Genomic DNA, 25,522 nt, shown 5'->3' with positions numbered 1-25,522 from the left:
CTGCAAAAGCAATGATGTCACAATGATGCACACACAAATAAATGGATGGCAAAACCAAGCAAAGACACTGAACATTGAGTACCCACGCCATTATAATGAACTTTATTTATATAGCAGTTATCGTAACAAAATGCTTCACAAAAAAGGAAATGAAACCAGATGACAAAAGTGGAAACAATATAAATGCTAAGTTCAAAATAATAGGATTAGTCTGTATATATGAAAGGTGAAGCCAATTTCTAAAAGCTTTCATAAAAAAGTGACAGGATTTTAAAGAAGGTAGAGTTTCATAGTGTGGATGCTTCAGTAGCAAAGGCCTGTTGAACTTTAGACACAAGCTGTGACCTGGGAGTAAAAAGCAGGGCTCTGTACCTGCAGCTCTCAGTGGTCAGAAGATACAAGGTCGATACATCTATCAGGTATTTTAGAGCAAGGCCATTTATGACCTTAAATGTGAGCAATGGAATGTTTAATCAATAGGAAATCTAGCATGCAGAATGTATAGGGAGGCAAGCACAGGGGCCATCCTGCATTTTCGTTCCTGTCAAAAACCGGGCTGCAGCATTTTTTATCAGCTGGAGACGGTGGAGGGAGAAGCAGCTGATCACTGAATGAAGTGTATTAAGCCGTTTTCAGACATGACTTCTGGAGGATCTCTGGAGAATTGGATCCAGACTCTCCGCAGAGTTTCACACATGAACAAAGGCAGAATGTAGCGTAATGATTCTGCTGCTGAGATTTTACAGCACATTGACACTGACGTCGGCCCTTATCACCAAAAATGCTCTTTGTGTTTGTTTTTTTGTGTCTGTTGCGTGTTAGAAGTTTCATGAGCACACCCACTCACTCACTGGGAATCCTGTGGAGGTTCCTCTGCTGTGTTGTCTCATTGGCTCCTCTGGACTTTCTGCAGACTTTATAGCAGGGAACTGGCTGCAGAAGCTCCAGAGAAAACTTTACAGTAATCAAGGCAAGAAGAAAAAAAGCATGTTAAAAACATGTAAAACAAGTGAAGTCATCAAAGAAAATCAGTGAAAGGAAAGAACATAAGTGAATAATAGTTCTGGAAAGAAAATGGACAGATGATGGAGTTCATCAGTGTTCGATTCTCTCCAAATGAAACAGCATGGGAAAAAGCTTTTTTTAGTGCACTGTTTGCTTGTATCATCTAATCATCAACACTCACTTTAATATTATGTCACTCTTGCATAAGGACGTGTGTACTTGGTGCAACCTGAAGCTTACGTCATACAAAAATACTGCAACGATAATACTTTGTTCCCTTTGCTAGGACACACATACAGTGGAAAGTTGAAGTCATAATAATGGTGGGACTTTCTGAGCCTTTTAAGCTTTTGGCCAGAAGAGAGGGACCAACGGAGAGTGGCTACAATTATGCAATGGAAAAAGACAAGGGAAAGCTGGACTGAGCGGAAGGAAAAGAAAAGAAGGCAAAGAGGAAAGCATTATTTAAAAGAATGGAAAACAGCACTATGGGAAAACCTGCCACTTCGAAATAAGGTGAGAGGTTTTTTTTTCTTCTTTTGGAAACAGTAACCCGTTGGATGAGTATTCCAGAAGGACTGCCGCTGAGTTGCTGACATTGGCCAATCAGTTTGTCCTACCTCAACCACAGATGAGAAGAAACACAAAGGCAGAGCAGTGGGCCAGGCCTGTGGTACATAGTGCTACTCTGGGAAAAAAGCAACCCGGCGCCTGGAAAGAAACATTATGTCATCCATCCCACGTGATGCTGTGTTGTGCTGCGCTGCCATGGCAATGGTGAAGATGATGAGGAGGAGAATAAAAGTGAGGTGGCAGCAGCCTTAACCATTTAAGTTAAAGAGAAGCAAACAACAACAGTTCATTTCTCCATGGATAGTTGAGAACATAAACCCATTCAGATAGATTGTAGCCAGTTAGAAAACTGACCTTTACGAAGAAGAAATGACTTATTGAAAACTTTGTAGTTCTCCCACTCCTTCCAGTTACGTATTTACTCACTTAATGCTCTTCGTCAGTGACAACATGTTGACACACCAGGCCCATCTCAGTGCAACCTCGGGATGTGATCTGATCTGATCCCTCTGATCTGCACCTGGTTGGGTTATATGGATGATATGCAGTCTTTACACTGTAATTGTTGTAGCAGAGTTTGGTCACACAAATGCTAATGCTAAGTGTATATTTTGGGTCAAAGTTAAACTCCACTTAAAGCCACACTGTGATTGGCGTATCCACAGGAAGGAATGTTTTCTTACCCCTCACTCATACGTGCTGATTGGAAATTAACGGAAGGCAAAGGTTCGCATCTGAAATATTTGCATATGTGTGACTGTTCCCTTAGAGTTAGATGTAAAACACAGCCTGGGTTCTCCAAAAACTTTGACTTCATGTCCTTTTCTTTTTTGCTTAAAGGTTCAGTGTGTAGTGTTAAAGGTTTTAGTTTGTCCAGTCGGGACGACTGCAAAAAGCATGGCGGCCTCTGTAGAAAGGACCCCCTCCTAAATAGAAATGGGCAAAGGGTAAAGAAACAACAATTTGTACAATTTAGGTGAGACACACTAGTGAGAACATTGCTGGGATTAATTTATATTTAATTTCTGCCAACACATTTGACCACAGATCGTCAGAACCTCTAACGAGCCAATCATGCTGCTGTAATAAAGAGGTTTGTTCCAAGGGTTTGGCAAGAGATCACTGGGATACTTAATGTCATACAAAATTTGATGGTGACTCTAATGCAGTCTGAAACCACCATATTGGGAAATGTAATTTCCCAGACGTGTCTGAGAATTTTTGGTGATTTACCAAAGCAGAATATTTCATCTAAAACCTGTGTCTACTTTATGTACTGACTGGTCCAGTGTAAAAATGGACTGGAGCAGAAACTCTTGATTTGTTGTCCTGGCTGTGAAATCCTGGATGCCAGAGCTTTCTTGAACACAGCAGCAGGGAGGAGTTTTCAAAATAGTTTTGCACTTGCAGCTGCACTGCCATGCAATGATCACGTCACTTTGCAACAAACATTATGCAATGCAATGTTTGCTAGGATGAGGGAAGGCCCAGCATCCAGGGGGGGTCTGCTTAATCACAGTGAGCAGGAGATAGTGTCTATTGTGCACCAGACGCTGCAGCTCTCCAGAAAAACACTTTGGGCTGTAATAGAGGTTATCATCAGATACGAGGGAAGAATTAAAAAGCTCCAACAGAGTGAATGGCAACAAATAAAAAGAACACAGGGAAGTGAAGAGCACAGACAATCTCATGAGGGAAAATATGAATCATTGAAAATGTGGCTTGGGATACGGCACATACTGTCTAGCAGCTTTGGCCTTGATAGGATGAAAAGCCTGGAGGATGCACAAGCTTTGCATCTCACTTGTATCCACTACCACTTGACGTACACACTCAGACAGTGATACAGTATGCCAGTATAGTACTGTAGGCCCACATCCTGCCTGTAGCTGTCAGAGCTCAGTGCTGGCAGAGAGGACGGCTTCGTGCCAGACTGATAGGCCCCGTGGAGGCTCTGGTCCCCCTCCGGAAAGGTTAGTTAGCTGCCAGCTAGATGGGACAAAGCCCAGTCCTGTGGCTCAAGCACTGGAACCATCACTATCCACTGACTGCATGCCACTGCTTGGTGGCTCACTAAAGCACTGCATGTAATATATTGTGCAGACGCTGGATTTGAATCCAGATCTGATGTACCTAGATTAGCATAAAGACTACAAGCAGGGGGGAGCAGATATCTCAAAAGCATGTCTACCAACACCTCTAAAGTTCACTAATTAACATGTTGTGTCTTCTTTAAAAAACACACATTTAAAAAGAGTTATGTGTGTTTCTTAATAACAGTTAACACTGTGTCTGACATAATAGCTGCTTTCAGAAATGCACTGAACTCTGGAGATCCTCCGGATATTCTCTGGAGGGGTTGTATCTGTGAACTCAAAATGTACAAGTGAGAGCCTCTGGAGTTTCTGCAGACTTCCTCTGGCCAGTCCCTGGGCAAAAAGTCTGCTGAATGTTCGAAAGAGCCGGTGTGAGAACACAGCAGGAGAGCCTCTGCAGGACTCACTGCAAGCGAGTGGGTGTGTTGATGACGTGCGTTGATGAAAATGAAAAAAAGAGAAGAAAACAAGTATCTCTATCGTGATCTCTGCAGCAGAAAAAATATGTTCCGACATCACTCTGTCTGCTGCACTACCCCTTACCTGAATCCTCTGGAGAATTTGTTGCTGTTGCAAATGCGTCTGTGCAGATAATCTCCTGCAGAGAAAGTCTGGACTCAATTCTCAGCAGTTCCTTTGCAGGACTTGCCTAAAAACAGCTTGACTGTAACCTACAGGAATGAAGCTGCAACTATTAACCAGTAGACTGATCAGTATTCGACCACTAAATCAATAGGCAGCTATTCTGATAATTGATTAATGGCTTTGAGTGTTTTTTTTAATGTAAATCTAAAAATCAAAATTTGAAGTTTGCACTTATTTAAGCATCATTTTTCATTCATGCACTCACAGAACGCCACTCATTCTACTCATTACTCTCTAATTCACACCAAATGTTCCAAGAATCAAAAGTGAAAATCAGTGGAGAACATTCATAATGACTAAAACACACTGTCACAAACTTCATCATACCGTCCTAAAACCTTCAGACATAATGCAACAGTGGGCCAGTGGGTGGCTGTTGCTGAGGGAGTAGAGCGGTCGTCCTCTAACCAGAAGGTCGGCCATCCCAGTCTTCCTCATCTGCATGCTGAAGCATCCTTTGGCAAGATACTGAACCCCAAATTGCCCCTTATAGAAAAAGTGCTGCCCATAGATTCCTATTTTTGACTGTAGCTGCTGGCATATTGCAAATGTACCCATGGTGGGACTAATAAAGGATTATCGTATCTTATCTTATCTTATCTTATGGGTAACTCAAAGGCCCAGCACATGATAGCTAGACACTGAAAGCGTGGGTATGGCAACAGAATAGTCAGAAAAATACAAGACAGATAATCATAAACTTTACCTATATTCCATTTTACAAAGTGCTTTGACAGGAAAGCAAGAAAATTCAATATAAGAGAAACAATAATCCACAGGATGCAATGTGACAAGGAGGCCAACAAGCATGTTTAGGTGGTCTGAAACAAGGGAGTGCTCAAATGAAATGAATAAATATAGAGCTGTGTCACATAAACAGTGAAGATAAAAACACAGTAAAAACATGAAAGCAAGTCTCGACTTTACTATGTGAAGGGACATGAGATAATGTATGGTGTAATTGCGAATACAATTGAAGTTTGAATTGATTATACTGTGAGGAGACAGAAAACCCTCAGATTCAGTAATAATGATGATACGACAATAGGTCAAATAAAGCAATGACACACAAATGTGTAGTTAAAAGTAATATAAAAATAGATAATAACATTATTTCATCATATTTGTAATGTTGAGTAAAACAAACACAAGTCCAGTTTTTTTAAAGAGATTTGAAAGAGGATACTGAGATGGCCTGTCTGATCAATAGAGGGAGAACGCCCTACATCCCTCTGTCTGCTGGAGACAAAGCCATGGTAGAGCGAACGAATTTGGCGATGAGACCAGAAATGATCAATCTTCATATCAGCCAACAGCAACAGTATTATTTCTTTAATCTATGTTATTATTTTAAACTCCTTGACAGACACTCGATAAAGAGTAAAACCTTTTACAAATCTGAGGTTGATCAAATGTGTGATTTACCACCTCACTGTGTTTGCTCAATGTATGAGAATTATAGGAATATATTGCTGTTATCACCATTCTCAAACCACCAAGTACTGGTAAACTCTGAGGGGGTCATATGCCTCTGAGTGCTCCTGCTCTGTGCTGTGGTTAAAAGTTGGTAAAACTCAATATACCCAGTGATCAAACATAGAAGCTCCCTTTAACAGACAGGGTGAATAATATTCACTCACACTTTACTGTCTCTTTTCCAGGTTTGGAGCCATTGCCCTCCATGGTCTCAACTAGAGATAGATGATAGATAAAACTAGATATATAATTGCATCCTTCTTTAATTGTACCCCCCCAACTCTGCTTGCCTGCACTGAAACATTCTTCCAGATCCTTCACATCCCCCCCTCTGCCATCATGATGCAGTTACAGCTCTGTGTGGCTAGGGGACGCCACAGGAACAGCAAAGTGCTTCATCGCTGCTGGAGTTGAACATGCTGTGGACACACAACCCCCTTGATGTGGAAGCCCCCGGTGGATTATTTCTTCAGGTTACCTCTTCACTCCCTGAAGTAAGGTGTCACAGTGTTTCCCCTGAACGTACGACAACATTAGAAACAATTGTGCAGATATTTCAGAACCAATAGGCTGTTACACCCCCAAACCCATTCATTCTTGCACAGATACCACAGTGGTAACTGGATGTAGGAATCTTTTCATTCCTTTGAACAAACATGGAAACATATTCTACAAAAAGGGCCTTTGCAGAGATTTCAATGTATATGTTTCAAGGTAAAATCAATAGATGAACAGAGGAATCTAAATATCTTGATTGATTTCTTTTTGAGCGTGGTGGTGATTTTACCACCTACAAACGCTTTCTTATGTCTCATCATTTCATTAGCAGGATTGTCTCCCAAGGTCGCCAGCACATGAAGCCTGTTTATTCTTTGCTACTTGCCAAACAGTTTTGACACATTCAAGCAGAAGAGAAAATTAAAAAAACGCAGTCAGTGCAATTTGTATTTCCCCTTCCCGAGCTAATTTTGTCACCACCCATCCTGTCTCTCTCTCTCTCACACACACACACACACGCCTGGGTTTTTTTTAAAATGAAATGATTATTTGTACAGTATAGTGTGAAATCATAGCATACATCATCTTAAGGCACTTAGTAGTATTAGTAAATCCTTAAAAATATTAGAGAGACACCCAACCCAAACCCAACAGTTCCCACAACACGCAAACATTAACACCAACAACATGAACCGGAACCAGACTCAAGGTGGGCGGACATCTGCTTCGACCGGTAGGAGTGAGAGGAGAGATGGGGGGAGGGAGAGGAGAGATGGGGGGGAGGGTGAAAATAGAGAGAGATGTGTAATGACGTTATTAATGATAGAAGAAATAGTTATACAATAATAATAATAATTGTTTTTTTTATTAACTGACAAACCAATGAGCCAACTGCTGTAAGAGATTTGATGTATATATATATATATATATTCTTCTTCTTCTGCAGGCGTGTTCCTGGAGGAGCTCAGCCTGCTGCCTGCAGAGTCACTCACATTCCTGGCTGCGATTCAATGACTGAACCAGACACACAAACACACAGCGAGGGAGGGAGGGAGGGAGAGAGCGAGAGAGACATAGGCAGGCAGAGAGAGAGAGCGAGAGAGCGAGAGAGACATAGACAGGCAGAGAGGGAGAGAGAGACCTAGACAGGCAGAGAGAGAGAGAGAGAGAGAGAGGCTGGCTCTCAGACCTCTCGTCTCTCAGTCACAGTGAACTGCGGGGCAGACGGAGCGGGTTTCTGCTCCTCGACAGCGGACGCCACCTCAAACAAGGATTGTTCTCATCGAGCCGCATCGACCCACAGCCGCCGCTGTCGTCTCGTCTCCGGCCTCCTCGTCCCGGACCTCGACCCCTCGGAACTTTTTCTCTTCTCTGGAGTTTGGAGAGCCGTGTTCGTCGGATATGGACAGTCGGCGAGCCGCTGCAGGGAGCGACCGGCCGGTGTTCACTCAGTAGCCGCAGGAATTAAACAGCCGACTCGCCGTGTGGGACTTTTTTTTTTTTTTACTGGATGTTTGATGAAGCGCTTCGACATTTTGGTCAATTCCGGGACTCAGTGGATTTACCAGGCTCAGGAACGGATTGATACTCGTGATTCCCGGTCGACGGCGAGAAGTATTTGCGCTTCTAAAGTTGCAGGAAAAACATGGAGACAGTAAGTCGGCAGAGCTTCCAGCCTCATCCGGGACTGCAACAAACTCTCAAGCAGTTTCACCTCAGCTCTATGAGCTCTCTGGGCGGACCGGCGGCTTTCTCTGCCCGGTGGCAACATGAGCTCCTCTTCAAGAAGGACGGTAAGGAGCCCGAGCCGGTTCTGCAGCATCTGCCGCCGCCGGTGATGCCCGGTCCGCTGTTCATCCCGTCGGACCGCTCCACGGAGAGGTGCGAGACGGTGCTGGAAGCCGAGACCATCTCGTGCTTCGTGGTCGGCGGGGAGAAGCGCCTGTGCCTGCCGCAGATCCTCAACACGGTGCTGCGGGACTTCAGCCTGCAGCAGATCAACTCGGTGTGCGACGAGCTGCACATCTACTGCTCCCGGTGCACGGCGGACCAGCTGGAGATCCTGAAAGTCATGGGGATCCTGCCCTTCTCGGCGCCGTCCTGCGGCCTCATCACCAAGACGGACTCCGAGCGGCTCTGCAACGCCCTGATCTACGGAGGCGCCTACCCGCCGCGCTGCAAGAAGGAGCTGAGCGGCGGCTCGCTGGAGCTGGAGCTCACCGAGAGGAGCTTCAAAGTCTACCACGAGTGCTTCGGCAAGTGCAAGGGCTTGTTCGTGCCGGAGCTGTACAGCAGCCCCAACGCAGCGTGCATCCAGTGCATGGACTGCAGACTTATGTACCCGACCCACAAGTTCGTGGTGCACAGTCACAAGGCGCAGGAGAACAGGACTTGCCACTGGGGCTTCGACTCGGCAAACTGGAGGGCGTACATCCTCCTGGGCCAGGATTACACGGGGAAAGAGGAGAAGGCCCGTCTGGAGCAGCTCCTGGACGAGATCAAGGAGAAATTTGACTTCGCCAACAAGTACAAGAGGAAAGCATCATCCAGGGTGAGTTGCTGCCCCCTCACCATGGGAGCTGTTTCCTTCCTGTGCAGCCCCTCTACTTTTTGGGTTTGGTTTGATTTCCCCTGTTGTCAGGACCCAGTTTATTTAAAAAAAATACTCTTTACTGTTGTTGCAGCGGGACAGAAGCTACATGCACACATGCAGTCCTCCCTCTAACAGCACAGAGCATTCTTCATATTGCCTTTAAAATACAGTTACATTATCCAAACCTTCAAAAGCACTACATTAGTAGCCAGCAGCTTGATCATGTAGTGTGGCCCCCTAGATGCAAACTTATGGCCCTTAAAATTGAACTTGCCAAAACTTCTCTGCATGCCACAAGACATGTTCACATCTAGAGGGTGTGCTAAAGATCTGGATTTCATAGTTCAGCTTGTGGTCCTTGAATCCTTGTTGTTTTTGGGAGGCTTCCCTGTGGCCCCTCAACAGATTGAATAATACAAATATGTTACCTGCATATTTCAAAAATGTATCTGGGACGCGCCACATGGATGTCTCATACTGTATGTCATGCGCGGCTATCAGGGGGTCATTGACCCCTTCCTGTAGAGAGACCACTTAGTATTTGGTCATCATTGACATATTGTCACTAATTAGGCCTCATCCAGCAGTGACAACAAAACGCCTCTGGTGGCAATAAAACAATTATTTGCCTGTGAAACACCTCTCAGGCTTTTATTGGCCTGTACTGTAAATACAGTCTCATTTACCAACAAATGGCTCAATGGGAAACAGTAAATATCATCCAGGAGAAGTGTGTAGCTCAAACATCAGCTCTGATGTCAACAAGGAAACACCTTTTCTTCCTTTCTTCAGATTTAAAGAATTTTCAGTTTTTCCATTCCCCTTCTCTCTCTCTCTCTCTCTCTCTGACTCACACACAGATGCTCTTGCTCTCTCTCTCTCTCTATTCTTGGGACCGAGGCTATATCTTGCTCAGTCTACAATTCTGGCTGTTCTATCAGTCTGTGTGTTCCCAGGAGATACACTTGGTCAGCAGTGAGATTATTGTTATCATGTGAAAAATTGCCAATTGTCTGTGTGTATGTCGGGAGCCTTTTGTGCCACAGTAAGTGTTTGTAACAATTGTTTGGCTTTTGATTGGTTTGATAAGTGCTGCCATCAGTGTCGAAGTCTTTTCTTATTTTTTTCGTGATTCTCTTTTATTAAATGTTTGAATAATCAGAATCCGAGCGTCCACGCAGACTCTGGCCTCGGACATTTTAATCGGATTCTCAGTGCTTTGCTCAGCTCTGCTTCTCGGGCTGTAAAGATGTATGAAGAGATTATATCTGTCCTTCAGTGTGCAGACAGGAGTTTGAAGAGAGGGTAGTTGGGTGGTAGACTGATAAAAAGAATCCCACCCCCCACCCCCCACCCCACCTTTTGGGGAAAAAAAGGCTAGTGTGGCCATTTGCATGAACTGTTACACATGAATGGAGTTGATGAAGCAGGGTTTAGAAGTATTGTGGTGGAAACATAATATGATCCCAACAAAGGGGAGCATTCAGCAAACATCGGGAGCCCCCCACCCCCACCCCCCAAAACATCCACCTAACTCAGGCCAGCCACCCACCTCTGACACACACCCGCTCACACTGATCCCTCCCCCCCCCCCTAACTCCATCTTTACTCCAACCTGACTGAAACCGGAGTGGACTTATGGGGGGAAGCAGATTTGTTGATGAGGCACAGAAAGTAACTGCAAAAGTGTTTACAAGAAGCCCTCCCCCCCAAGTCCCTGCTGCGGCTTCTTTCAGGGGAATCTGCCAAAGAAAGAGAATTCAGAGGGAGACCCTTGAAGTCCCGAAGAGTGCCAAAGTCCTGCCATGCATGGTGAATACCCACTCTTGGCACACACTTTCATTCAGACTCGAGTGGGCACACCTCAAGGACCCCCACTTTCAGGGGCCTTCTCTATTTTTGTAAGTGCCGATGGGGCACTCAAGTGTTAAGCTCAAGGCTCATTCTGAGCCTCTACCCTGCTTTTTAATTCGACTCCTCCTTTTCTTTCCTCAACTACCCTGTTTCAAGAAACACTAATGAAGGAATACATGCTGGGTAGGAGTTGAGGAAAAATGCTTAACTTACACCAACAGAGCTCCCTGTTGTCAGCACATTTCAGCACAGCCCAGGCACTTTGAAAGTCTTCATGGAGGATGTTAGGCAAAGTGCTAGACTGCGTTGCGCCGCCTTCTACCTTTTAGCACACAAGAAAATGCCATCATCTGCGTGCTGTCATGCCAGGAACTGGGTGGCTCTGTGAATATTAATAAGGTTGTAACAAAAGTGTTAGCAGCAGTCTCGCATGCAGACAGACACAGGAAGTGATATTGCCGCACTTCCCTCCTCGCAGACGCTCATCTGAGAGCCCCCCCCCCCCACGAGACGCACACAGACACACATCTGACTCACGGGCTGTTTGAGCAAAAACAGCTTTTCACTTTTTGCTCCCTGCCTGTATTTGCACAAGAAGCATGAGCTCATTCTCTGTTCTTATCTGAGAGGATGTGAGCCGGAGCACTATTGAATTGTTTAAATACATTTATAAGCTGAGTGTGGAACACTTCTCCGGATTGCTCGTGCCAGCCCCCCAGCCGCAAGTCTTTTGGTTTCTGGCTGGTACACATGTGGGTGGCACACATAATCAGTGGCTTTCCGCATCAGGATGTTTAGATAAGGATTGCTGCTGCAGATTTAGTATGTTGCTAACTTTATAATTTGCCCTCAAGATGATGTGATTTCTTCACAATCCGTCTGTGTAAGGCAGATATGAGAAAGAGAATTGAGGGGGAGGGGGGTCGTTTTGTCTTTAAGCCAACTCGAGCTTGACTCATGTGCTGTTCAAAACCAGCAAGTTTACGTCAGACTTTAATTTAGTAAGCTCCTTCTTAAGTGGCGATAGTCCCTAGGTCTCGTATGTTTTCACCAATTATATCACTTTGAGAAATAATGCAGTTTTTTTAGTTGATGTCATTGGATCGGACACAAGATGTTTTTCAGTCTCTTATATTTCAAACTTCTTCTGCCACATCTTTAGCTACGTGAAGATGTTTAACACAACAGTTACTGTTCATGGAAACCCTTTTGACTGGGCTTGAGTGAAACATGTCCCCATCCATGAATATTCCTTCAGTCACCAGTGAGTCCATTGCTTACAGCTGAAAAGGAAGTGAAGATTTCCTCCAGTGAGTAATTTTGGTTCTGCGGTGGTGGAGAGTGATTTGTTGAGATTCATGTGTATAAAGAATTCATTGAGAACAACAAAGCACCCATTTTGTGTTTGTGCACCAAATATGCTAGTATACAGTGTGGACTGCCAGCACATTCCTGTACATTGTTATCCTATGGCTCATTGTAGGAGAAGCTGGCTAGTTGCATAGCACAGAACTGCCCTTGATATTTTTTATTATTATAAAACATTGCACTCAAATATTTGGGTGTGCATGTGCTCAAACTTCCCTCCGTTAGTTTCATAACCACCCCCACCCCAAGACGCCCTCACGGCTGCTCAGGATATCTGGCCTCCAGCAGAAGGGGCCGCTTGTTTCAAGAGGGAGGTGGGGCAGTTGTGGCGGTGGGGGCTCAGAGGAAGTAAACTCCCCAAGGGGATATAGGCCCATGTCCTGCTTCATATGCAAGGCGCAGTGTTGGCTAAGCCTGCTGACATCCAGCCATGTCCACACGGTGGACAGGACAGCAGCTGGTGGCTGTGCATTGCAATGACAGGCAAGGGAATATTTTTATTCCCCTTTCCTGGGTGTTTGATGAAATGGTACTGTTGCCAAAGTCTGCCGCAGAGTTTCAGTTTGTCATTGCATCAGTGTGAGGAAGAGTTTTTAATAGATATCAATCTGTGTCTGTTTGGATGTTTTTGTCTTTGTCAGTCAAATTTTGGACACTTTTAGAATGTATTTAGTGAGCACTTTTGATTGGATCTCACTTTCTTGTTCTATATGCAAATTAACCCATAGGTAAATTATTTGTGCATGCACTCTAAAATGAGTCCTCAATGCATCCTGGTTGCGTTCACACCTGTAGTTAGAGCTGTCCTCTGTGATCCAATAACCTGAGACATGTTAACCACAGGTCTGAACAGAGCCTTAGAATTTACACGCTGGAAAAAGGGAAGAAGCCAACAGTTTAATCCTGTAGAATGAGTTATTTTGCCTTGCTCTGCTGCCAGTCTGTGTTTCTAATGGAGGAGATTCAGTCCATGCTGCAAGGCATGTCTGAGGGCCCGGGAGATCAATGACATATTGACATTCAAGTGTCTTTATGTCAAGTGTGATTGATAACTCCATCACATCTCAAGCTCAGTTAAACTCTGTGGACTTCACTGGCTAGTTTGCTCTAAAATAAAACAATGTGTTATTTTGCCAAAAATGCATTTTTGCTGTTAAGGCATAGATTACATTCCGATTTCTCTGTGGTTACTCTTAACCTGAATAATACAAATGAAAGTTTAAATTAAAACAAGTGGTGTACAGTGTACAGATCATAATTAAGTTGAATTGTTTAGGTAATGTCCACATATGATGCCCCTTTTTCAAATTTCTTTCATTATTCTTAATCCCTGAAGAAACCCATCTGCAAAAACTACATTTATTTAGCTCCTTTCACCCCCTCAGGAAAGAAAGAATTCAGCAAAGAGCGACTGCTCTGCAATTCCTTGATGTAAAAAACTTTGAGGAACAATTGTGTTGTGAGATGAGATGAAAAGTCTGTGCAGTGGTTTTGATGTGCCTTTAAACATCAGTCTCAGCCTGTGTTTCCAGCGCGCTCATAGACAGGAAAGCGCTATAAGAAACCAGAGAGAGTGGCAGAGCATCACAGGTTATATAGCGTGTTGTGTTGTCTGGAAAATCTTTTCAAAAGGCTGCTACTGAAGTAGCAGCGGAAAATGAATTAAGTCCAGTGATTCTTTTCATACAGCATGTCTCCCTGCCAGAAGCTGTTTATTTCAAAGCCTTTAAAACACTGCGAACAAAGGGGGATTTTCCCAGTGACTATCAATCGATAGCGCACAATGGATGAAAGCATTTAGAAAGTACATTTGTTGTGACACTATGAGTTTACTGTCACTTGTCTGGCCGATCCATCAGCACAATGTCCCTGTGTTCATGTAAGCATTCTGATTTTCTGTACAATGATGCTTGATATAATGAACCATACAAGGGGCTGTCATTGGTTTGTGTAGGAGATGAATTTTGATCTAACTTTACGAAAACATTGTGTTTTTCAAGATAAGAATCTGCCACTAGTATCATATCCAAACTTGGGAATCACACTGGAAGAACATTTTCAAGCATTTGTCTAACCTATTAAGAAATTGATCAATTCTGTTTTTGAGGCTTTAAAAATATATCATGTCGAATTTCAAGGGTTAAATGCAGCTTCTCTCCGAGGACAACTTTTTCAGCATTCTTATTCTTTGTGCCCAATGATTAACAAAAACCTTGACATTACAAAGATATTTGACGAATAGCTTTTTCAGTATGAGAGAATGGTTGAGGGGAAGAAGAAAGGGAGATGTTTAGAACCTCATTGCAAGTCATTGTCTGCCCCACACCCCCTCTACCCTTCTCCCATCCCCCAGCAGTTTTCATATGACAAATTGACAGAGCTACTGGCCAAGTGCTTTGTGAACAGCCCATGGAAGGGGACAGTGTATCAATATACCTTGCTTGGACTGTCCTGCTGTAGTCGTGCGATGTAGGGAGGACGACACAAGAGGTAGGGAAAGGAAAGGAGGCTCTTTGGGATGAGGGGGACACCTCCCACCTTCCCGATCAGCCATTCAAAGAAGACGGGAGGGAAGACATGGTTCTCAAGAAGAAGATAACGTTGCTTGTGTTGTAGGCAACCATGCACGCAAGTTGTCTGGTAAAGTAGTGCATGCAAAGCTAATAGCAAATCTGTTTGAGGAGCCAGGAGCATGCGTGGAAATAAAGTATTTCCTCCCTATAAAGTGAAACTAACTAGCACACTCAGCTTGCGATGGCTATTCTTAAGTCTCGGAAGCACCTTGAGCGTATCCTATTGGGATTATTGTCAGAGCAGCACGAAAGGAAGAACCCAGTGACCTCCTCCAGGTGTTGCATGGGAAAAGCTCTACCACAGTCAGATGGTGCAATTTGATGTCGGGCTTGGCCATTGGCTTGTGAACGACACTGTGTCAATTTTTTTGCGAGCATACAATATTGATGGCAGGTTACCATAGGCAGTGAGGCCCGTTGTGTTTATTTAATGAGAGGGTCTTTGAAATATTCATCAACACACATGGCACTGTAAGCCCAGCTTTAGCCTTAACTACACATCCCCAAGCACCATCCTCTAACCTTTTACCTCTTCTAACCTGTTTAACCATGTTTACTAGTGACGCTCCAATGTCCGGCCAAAGCCCGGCATCACACACAACTTGCATTTATGTGTCTGGTGGTCAGACCAAACTCTGTAAGTCATGCAACATATTCAGTCTTGGTAGAAATATAATGGACACTGTTATCACAATAAAAAATGTCATGTCATAATTATCATGAAAATGCCAAAAATATATATTTTATTTAAATGATTCAAATGATCATTTATTTAAAAAAAATGTAAACTCATATAAATGGACATTTTCAATGAAATTGTCAGTGCCAGAATACATTTTCTTAGTCTCAGATTTACCCAAAATGCACTGATATCTACTCCCCTGCAAACCATAACTGTTCTCTGCCGGTGAAAATCAGACAATCAGATTGTTTCTGTGACGATAGCTGCAGCGGGGGAGGGGGTGGTGATGGTGGTCAGGGAAACACTCAAAACCTACATAACCTTTGAAGAGATATCAAGCTTTTATTGGGGGGAAAAAATGTGTAGATGTGACAATTAAAAGTAGAGTGTAAATATTTAACAAAGAACAACACGATAAATAGAACCTGGTAGTTTTTAAACATGAAGGTTTAAAACTAGAAACCAGCGGCAGTGCAGCTTTGCCCGACAGAGATGGGGGTTTTACTTTGTGCTGCGTCAGCCCAGGAGCATGCTTTGTATATGACAGCAGCGCTGTCCTCTGGAGTTGCCCTACCCCCCCATCCATTTTCTCCCTTTGCACCCATATGTTTGGAAGAGCAGCCAGCACCACGCGACCTTTCATAGCCCAAATAAAGAGGTGACCCACCTCACCCTTTGCCTCTCTTGAAATGGAGTCGGCCAATCGCGTGCTGCTGAGCAACTCCCACGGGGCAGATGGTTGTCTGACGAAGGCAGCTAGACTCTCCCTCACAAACACGCACACATACACACTGCAATCTAAAACATCATCTGCAGGCAACGCGATAAACTGAAATGAGTGCTTGTGTGATAAATGGTGGGCTCAAATGTATTTAAGATTTCAGTGAAAGATTTTGGGCTCACCCCACAAAATATGCATGAGACACATGGAATCATTCGAATAGCAAAGGTATCCTCTGCCTCATTTGGTGGGTGATTGTGCATTGGGCTGGTCGAGCATATGATTTGTACTAGTGCGGGTGTGTAAATGTGGGTGTGGGTGTGTGCGTGTGCGTGTGTATGTGCGTGTGCATGTGCTTGTGCTTGTTTTGTGCCTGGATCAGCTGTAGGAGCTGTAGGAGGAGATTAGCATGAGCTGACTGCCTACTCATTTCCATCCCCATCTGCCTGTCTCCCACAGTGATGCCCCCCTCCTGCGTGCACACACACACACACACACACACACTGCATACTACACGCATACTTCAGCACAGACATCCACACAGTGCCCAGATCCCACCCCCGCAATGCCTTTTCAGTCTTATAATGAATACAGAAGCAGACAGAATCACGTGCAAATTCACATACATGTGCGCGCACACACATACACAGACTTGTCAGCTGCACTGGCACTGTGTAACACAACATCCACCAGGCATGGCCTAGAATATACTCTCATAATATGATGTCAGTAGCTAGTGGTCCTTCTCAGAAAGTTGGAAGGACAGTCAACGAGGGGGACTGCTTTCTCTTAAGGGGAGGAATATCCTTAATCTCAAGGTTTGGGATGGACAGGTAGAGACAGAGCAGGCAGTTACAGGGAGCTTGTCAAGCTAAGCTGTGTTTATCTTATTTCTGATTGAGCTGGTAGGATTGCTCTGAGGATGAAGTTGCCAAGTCAACTCAGCAGCTTTGCAAAGTGCCAAATGGATCGAATGGTGACAGTAGTTGGAGAGAAACTCCAACAAGCATTTGGTGGCCAATCTAAAGGCAGACACTGATCAAAAAACCTGCTAACACCAACTAACACCCGGCTTTTGTCTGCACTGGGAATGGATACATTTGGCATTCACTCTTCGCAGTTAAAAACAGTTTTTAATCGCCTCTCGCTCCGGTTTTGCAGTGATGGAAAAACGACACCCGTGTGAAAGCACCAATTACCTATTCTTTTTCTGCGCGATGTATTGCAGCGCTGCATTGGTGCATTTGCGTCTTTTTGTCGCAGATTTACACAGATTTTAAAAACCCTGTGTGTACCTGCTCGTTTTGGTTTAAAAGAGGTAGGAAGGTATATGGAGAGACTGAAAGGGCCTGTGATGTATTCTCTGTTGTGAATGCAGGCCCGGGTCTGCATTGACTTTTCAAAGGATGGGGGGGTGGGTCATACTGGCTTGGCCTCAGCCATGTGGAAGGGCAGCTCCCAGGAGCTCTGTGAGAATATATGTGTGTGAGTGTGTGTGTGTGTGCTTGCCGGCTAGCCATTGTCACCTCCTTTGTGGTGGGTATCAGCTGTGGATCTGTGATTGTGGGACAGATAGAGGTGATAACCCACCCCTCACCCCCTCCACTGTTGGATGATCACTGGTCCCAAAGCGCCTGAGTCATGGGCTAGTTCTCATTGTTTGCCGACCCCCCCAACCCCAACCCCCACCCTCCTTCCTCCTGCTTATGACTTAGCTGGTCTCTCCAGGAAGCATCACGACTGCCTCTGTCTAGCACAAACAAAGAAATGAGGCAGCCATTTTATACAATACTTTTTTGTTAAAGATACTGTATGTAACATCCATGTTATTAATGACAGTGGACATTAATTGAATTGAGGTCAGCATCCTTTTTGCCGGCACATAACAATGATCCACGGATTCTCGAGCAAGCATTCTTGATATTGTCCAAAACAGTGACATGACATAAACAAATCTAAAAGCAGTTGACCTGCATCATGTTGACGGGTTAGTGAACTGAAATTGTTTTAAATATATATTTAAAAAAAACGAATTGGATTCATCATTGTCATCCTGCTAGCAGGAACATTATGATGTATTGACTGAATTTATGTGAAACGATGGTGATGGCTAACTAGCCAGCATAATCAGTCACTGTGTAGCTTTTACCAAGAGCAATGTCGGCATGGCTAAATCAGCTGGAGGGTAGTGCTAACAGTAAATTAATGAATGTTTCACATGTGAAAGCAACATATGGTTTTAAATATGTTTTGTCCCAAATAAATAGAAATAAACTTCTTTGTGTCATAATGCATCTTGTTGAATTCAATTCAATTCAATTTTATTTATATAGCGCCAATTCATAATTTACATTATCTCAAGGCACTTTACATTTAAAGGTCAAGACCTTAAAACAATGCCTCTACATTTCTGAGGGAATGTGTTTAGACCAACATAATAAGACTGTATGCCTTCAAAATATTCACTTTCAAAACGTAATACTCTGGTAGTGATCCACCAGAAGCTGCAGGCAGTGCATTTTGTTTACAGGCTTTTGCTGGGTTCGTTGTTGCAAAACATAGTTATGAATGAGCCATCCCTTCAGTGCATTAGATTTAGTGCTGCCTTGTGCAGCTCTTTTCTTATAAGCTGTGTTTTTCCAGCACTTCTTTACTTTTGTTTAGTCTGCTCTGACTCATAAATGTGTCTCGCTGCTCTTAGTTACTGTATGCTAAGGCAGGAAGGGTTAATCTTAAACTGGATTAATCAGAAGGTGGATCGACCTGCCCTATTGATCCAACAAAGCAAGTCTGTCCTGAACTTTGATTGATTGGCCATTATAACCTTTCTAAGTTTATCACAACAGTCATTTATAACACGTGCTGTGAGGCCAGGTGTGCCGCAGTCAGCAGAGGATTTGGTGTCAGTGTAACGCATAGGAAGTTTGGAGGGTGAGATCATTAGGCTCCTAGTGAAACCAGTTGTTGAGGGGCAGGTTTAGGCTAGTCACACTCGGTAAGTTCACACTGGAGAGCTTAGTTAAATCCATCCGGGGGAGAAAAGTTTAGACTGGCAGGGAAGAACATGAAGGTTTTCATTTAGGCTGTCTGGGCAGAAACAGAAACAAAGTCGGTGAACTGTGGCCACACCTCAGCTGCAGCCTGTCAGGAAGTCGAGGTGCAAAGCATGCGTGTGTGTGTCTGTTTGGGTGTGTGTGTGTGTGAGCAAACCAGGGCCTTTTGGTTGAGGCAGGGCAGGGGTAGAGCTCAGTAGGCTCAGTTTACTCCTCAGGAATGAAATGCTGGAAACAAAGGCTTATAATGTGGTTAACATCCTTCCTCCAGACTAGCTGGGCCATTCCTCCTCTCCAAGTCACCAATCTCCTGAATTAATCCATCCCAGCTGCACTCTGGCAAATGAAGCGGCCATGCAGATGCTAAATAAAACAATATGCTGAAAGGGGATCCCTCCTCCTGGCATGGACGCCTGCTTCTCAGGTCTCAGTCTGAGCCTCCACCAGGCTCAGACTGTCCCCCACCTACCCAGAATCAGGCAATTGATTTCACATCCCACACACATGCACATACACTCCTTCTACTCCACTAGAACAAACAATAGACCTCTTGAAGCCCTTGGACTATAATTAATGTAATTGTAGATCTCTAAGACAAGGTAATGTGCGGAGTGTGTAACCACCTCCGACCCACAGCAAGCACAAAGACGTTATTCTCAGCATCTTCCTCCAAAGAAACTGCGAAGGCTATCTTGAGCAGTAGGACATCTGTTTATATTAAGTCTATGGCCATTTATATACATCTGCTGACAGTGTGTGTGTGTGTGTGTGTGTGTGTGTGTCTGTCTGTCTCTCTGGGTTGGACAAGCTGACTTATCCCATGCGACCTCTAGCCTTCTCACTGGGCTCATCTGTCTGCCCTGTTTAATTATCTTCTTACACACACACACACACACACACACACACACACACACACACACACACACACACACACACACACACAGAGGTCAGGGCTGCAGCTGAACCTTGCCACGCCACCTCCACTCCCACTCTGCTTCTCCTTTCTCCCTCAATTCCCCCTCTTCAGGCATGGCTGCTGGTCGTCTGCATAGTTCATGCAGAGGATTAAGCCAGATGTGTGTGTGCATGTGTGTGTGAGAGCACTTGTGGTTTGCATAGCACTCACATCCCACCAGTATCATTGCAACAACAATGCATATCTCCCATATAGAGCCACTTTCTAGGACTGAGACTGCCTCCAGCCTCTGTTCTTCAGGGTTAGGATCATCACATTTCTATATTTTATTATAATCATGCACAGATGTTCGATTTTACTAAGTGTTGCAACTTTTTCTTAAGGCAAGTGTGAAAAAAATAAGAATCTGTTGATATGTCAGCTTGATGCAATTGCACCCCACTGTGCACTGATTTAGGCTGGAGATACATTTGCGTGTTAACTTTATGACAGATTTATGCATTTGTTGGGAGCGTTGATGCATATCCCAAGAAATAAATGCTTCATGTATGCAAGATACAGTATATAGACATGAAATGTTGAATTATTTTAAATCTGGTTGGATTCAGAAACATTTTAAAACACAAGAAGTTAAGTCAGCATCACTTGAAGCAAATGTGGGCCATTGATCAAAATGGACTAATTCATTTCACATTTTTCCACTAAAGGTTAGTAGATGGTTGATTCATTTGAGATGGATAATTAGTTTTGCTCTATTTAAGTCTTTCAAATCAGCTGAATGATCTGTTGGGCTTTGATTATAATAACACTGTTGGCACACCTTAGCCATGGTTATGAGGATCATAATGTAGTTGAGGTATAAGATATCGGCCACAGCAACATTTTCTCATAGATGTTATCCAGTGTGAATTAGGAGGTCACATCTAATCACATGATCTACAACTCATCCCTGATGCCTTTGCTTTTCTAAAAGTGTGTACTGCGGTCTAGATGGTGTCAAGATTTAGATGCTGTTTTGATATATCGTACAAGACTGCAGGACTGAGACAGAGCAGAATGATAAGGGTTCACTTTATTTTTCCACAGAGCAGTCAGTGTTCTGAGAAGAGGCCCAGATGGGAGGCAGTGTTTAGTCTCGATTCAAGGACAGTGCCAAAGGTGTTATGTCTCTTTGTCTTTTTACCTTCTCTCTCTCTCTCGACCTTCCATGTTCTCTTGAACTGGTTACTCCCCCCTGTGTCAGATCCCTTCCTCTGCCCTTCCAGACACCCACCTCTCACTGTTTTCACCATCTGCGGTGAAGCCATCCAGCTCAGGAAGTGCTGTGAAACATCAGATTCCACTTCCTGCAGCAATCAATACATCTCAGGTCCAGCAGACACACATCCACAGCTGAGAATGCACACATGTTTTTCCCCTCTCTCTCTCTCTCTCACGCGCGCACACACACACACCTAGTGGGATTTCACACTGTATATATGTGAGAAGGGCTTTTATTCAGAGCACTGTACAACACCAGGATCAGATTATGTTTAAAATGAAGGACAGCAGCAAAGGCCTGGATGTCCTTCACATTATCTGATGAGGAGCTGTCAGTATCCCAATTTATCAAATGAATGGAGTCAAGTCAGTTAAATTCCATCTTTTAAAACTGAAAATGCTTCAGAGACACTGTTAGTGGGGTTCTGGCGTTCCATGAGATAGTTCAAGGAGATCTGAAAGGAATTATGTACATTTATTCATTAGACAGACCCTGTGTTGAGGTACAGGAGATGAAGGCGATGCATTGGAGAAGAGTGCTTCAACTCAAGTACCCCAAAGCTTGCGGCTGCATCACATAGCATGTGATGACTGAAAAAAAAGATTTTTAAAAGCTGATGTGTTTGGTAACTCATTCTGCTGATGATGTGCTGGAACCACAGGCACTCAGTCTTCAAGGGACTGAGTGAAGATTCATGCTCAGACAATGGCAACCAACATGGCAGAGATTTAAAAAGAAACTTATGAGAGCAAATACTTGCATCAGGGTATCCCACAAAATCTAAAATATTTAATTTTACTATAATTGAGTGAAGGTCAAATGTGCAACCTAGTAATTACGATCAGTGCTCATTAGATCCAATGTCACTCTTGCTATCCATTCTCAGCTGACGGGTTTATTTCATACTTATCCACATGTTTACACCCTTTGTCCACACTAAACCAGATATTTTGAGCTGCTTCTGGACAGACACAACAGGAGACTTTTGGAAACAATGATGCACTCACTCACATTTGCTTCCTGAGTGTGTTTGGTCACAACTCGACAAACAGATGTGAATCCTAGGTGCAAGAAAATAAATCCCTGGTCATACTTATCGCTGTTTCTTCACAGTATTTGGCAACGAAGCAACCACCTGCAAAGAGACAATCTGCTTCCTGTCTATGCGGTTTACTTACATGTTAATGGTCATGATATGCATTTATGATACAGAGCTTTCAAAGCTGGTGGACGTAGCCTAATTCATCCAGTGAAATGTTTCTCTCCCCCATTAATTTCTTTACCACAGTTGACGTTGTGACTGTAAAGAAGCAGCAGTGAAATGGATAGATGGATAAATTGAAGGAGGGATAGATGAATGGAGGGATGATGGATGCTTCAGCCTTCCTTCCTCCTCCCCAACAGCAGTAATGAAATGATAGATCCCTAATGTGGATGGAAGCAGAAGTGAAAGGATGACCTCACAGCCATCTAATCGCCGCGGAGGGACAAGCCGGCGGCTAATGTGTCCATTAGCCTTCCCTCAGTCAGAGGAGAAACCAACCTGGCTGGGAGAGAGATAGAGGGAGAGGGAAAGAGGGATGAGATGGCGGACAGGAAACGACACAGAACTTTCTTTCCTTTCTGCCCACAGATTTGGCTGAACTCAGTATAGTCCTCATTTGTTGAGTTGCTCCTTTGCCATTTCGTTTCAGCTTCTTTACGGTTCCAACGTTAGGATCTCTTTGTTCAAGTGAGCATTTTGATCTGATTGAGTTTTTGAAAGGAGTGGAGACTGAAAAGTAACCCCAAATTTAACAAGTTAGCTGCTAACTGGAACAAACACATAAGAAAAACGCAAAGCTTCATCAGAATAAAACCACAGTTTATGCCATGTGATGCAAAAACACCAACCTCTGTAAGGGATTCTCTCTGTGATTGTGCAAATGTTTTCTACCAGGGGTGATCCTGTTGTTCCTTGTCTGGCCCACAGTTCATGACGGGGGGGGGGGTCAGAGAGGTTGCTGATACCAGAGTTTGCTCCAATGGAAGCCCTGCTGTCCCCTTTGTCATGTGACCTGTGTGGGGTGACTGTCAGTGGACAACAGCCAGAATCCCGGGGATGGACCTTTCTGTACAAAAATGAAAACACCGTACTGTACACACAGCTGAACATGTGAACCCATGCAGAGTCACATGTTCACCTGCTGCACTGCAATCCCTCCTATTTCCCTTTTTCTGAGTACAACCAGGGGCAGAAGCACGTCGGCTGTCAGCCACAACAACTCTGCAGACTATCAGTCTGAACTTGTACCGCAGGGCTGTGGCAGGCAGCAACTTTGACTTCTGGTTTCAACACCACACTGGCTTCCTGTGGCGTCTCCGCCCTGCTGTCGGAAGCATCTTTCGCACCCCTGACATAACAGACCATCAACAGACAATCTCCACTGTGTCTTAGACTTCTTCTGACATGTTCATGTATTACCTTTTTTTCTTCCTCCGGGTATTTGAATATGAGGCTCTACCTTTACTTGCTGAACAAATGCAGTCAGGCATTCACACACATCAGGTTTATTATTGATCATATAGTTGGTGCTGCTATGTAACTTGTTTTGTAAATATGGAAGCAAATGTACACAGCATTTGAGCCCAAAACAAACTGGAAAACATACCTAGGTACAGAACCATGTCAAATTAAAAGATACTGAATCGCTTGATTTAATATTTAAAGGAAGCTTCCAAAACACTCCTGACCTTCTTTCCTCACTTGAAGCCCTCCTCCCTCAGCACTGGGAACCATGTGATTTCCCTCAGAGTGAAGCCTCTCACTCTTTTTTTCCCCTATGTCTCTTTTTCACTCACTCTGCCTCTCTCAGAGTTCAACAGTGGAACAAAATGTCCAGCTCTGGGGTGGAAAGCGCCAGTATGTGCTAGCCAGCCAGCTCGATTTTGAGGCTGCCCAGCACCCTGCACTGAACCAAAGGGCCTCTTTGTGCTCTGCCTTCACAAAGATACACCCCGAGCAGCAAAAAAAAAAAAAAAACACCTCTAAAAACAAAACTAACAGCAGTGTCCCAGCCAGGGAGGGGTTGCCTGCAGCCCCGTGCACCGGGTCCAAGTGGAGGAGCTGCCAGAAACAGAAGTTACAAATAAAACCTGGTGAATGAGCTCGAGAAAAACAGAGGAAGGAAGTTTTCCATTTGAGCTAACAAAGCCCCACGTGGTCGCTTCCCGTCATTCCTCTTCCTCGTGTACGCTGCCATGATGGCTCTGCAAATGTTTGTCTTCGCGAGCACATTGCAGTCACAAATAATACTTGATCATGTAACTTGTCCATATTTTTATAACCTGTAAATTTCTCCATAAATTATTGGTTTTGATTATTCAACCCATGTGAATGTTTGGTGCTGAGTGTTCAAAACCGTCCAACAGGGTTTCAAATAATGGTTAAAAAATCCATTTAGATAATTCTGTTGACTATTTTGTCAATGACCCAATTAAAGTGAAAACATTAGCAGTGATACAAAGCAGGAAAACAACCTGACGTTTGATACCTGGTTGGCGAGTTGGTTGATAAATTGTTGAAGATGAAATTCCTAACCATTAAGCAATCAATTGATCAGCACAGAAATGTCTCAGGTTTGTGCCCTTTCCATGGATCCTTTGTTCAGACTGTGTGTGTGTGTCTGTGTGTGTGCGTGTGTGTGTGTGTGTGTGTGTGTGTGTGTGTGTGTGTGTGTGTGTGTGTGTGTGTGTGTGTGTGTGTGTGTGTGTGTGTGGCGAAATTCCTCTGTCACATGAGGTCCTCAGGTAATTGTGCTCCAGTGCAAATGAGGTTTAACTCCGGGACGGTAACAATCAGGGAGAGTGTTTTGACAGAAATAACAAACTCATGACTGTCACAGACTCGGATAGTCATAAACAGATAGCCAGACACAATCTCTGTTAACCCTGCTTAGACTGGCCTCTATTTGCTCTGCGAGTGAGTGTGTGTGTTTCCATACAATAGTGCTGCTGAACTTTGAGCCTTGTCGGCAGCCGCATGAATGTTATTCTCTGCCCTTGATAATGGGGCTAACCACTGAGGTGACCTGACTACTCCACCCTGACCTCTCAGCTTTACAGCATCATAGATATGACTCAGTACCTGCTACACGCACATACATAGCGTGGGCCACCGAATTGTTGACTGCTCTCCGTGTGCTAGGTGTGTCGTACAAAGTCCCATT

General features: G+C 44.1%; 1 protein-coding gene across 1 annotated transcript in view; it reads left to right on the top strand.

Moving 5' to 3' along the window:
• The first annotated feature begins 7,424 nt into the window (after positions 1-7,424).
• Positions 7,425-25,522, top strand: part of skia (v-ski avian sarcoma viral oncogene homolog a) — a 70,813-nt gene continuing 52,715 nt past the window's right edge. Inside the window, exon 1 of the mRNA XM_020103259.2 lies at positions 7,425-8,844. Within this exon, the coding sequence (XP_019958818.2) occupies positions 7,939-8,844 (906 nt within the window). The 5' untranslated portion in view covers positions 7,425-7,938. The remainder of the gene's footprint in view (positions 8,845-25,522) is intronic.

The sequence above is a fragment of the Paralichthys olivaceus genome, chromosome 6 (assembly GCF_024713975.1).
Source record: "Paralichthys olivaceus isolate ysfri-2021 chromosome 6, ASM2471397v2, whole genome shotgun sequence".
In the NCBI taxonomy this organism is placed as follows: Eukaryota; Metazoa; Chordata; class Actinopteri; order Pleuronectiformes; family Paralichthyidae; genus Paralichthys; species Paralichthys olivaceus.
Note: the sequence above shows the minus strand (reverse complement) of the source record. Positions and strands in the feature narration are given on the sequence as shown.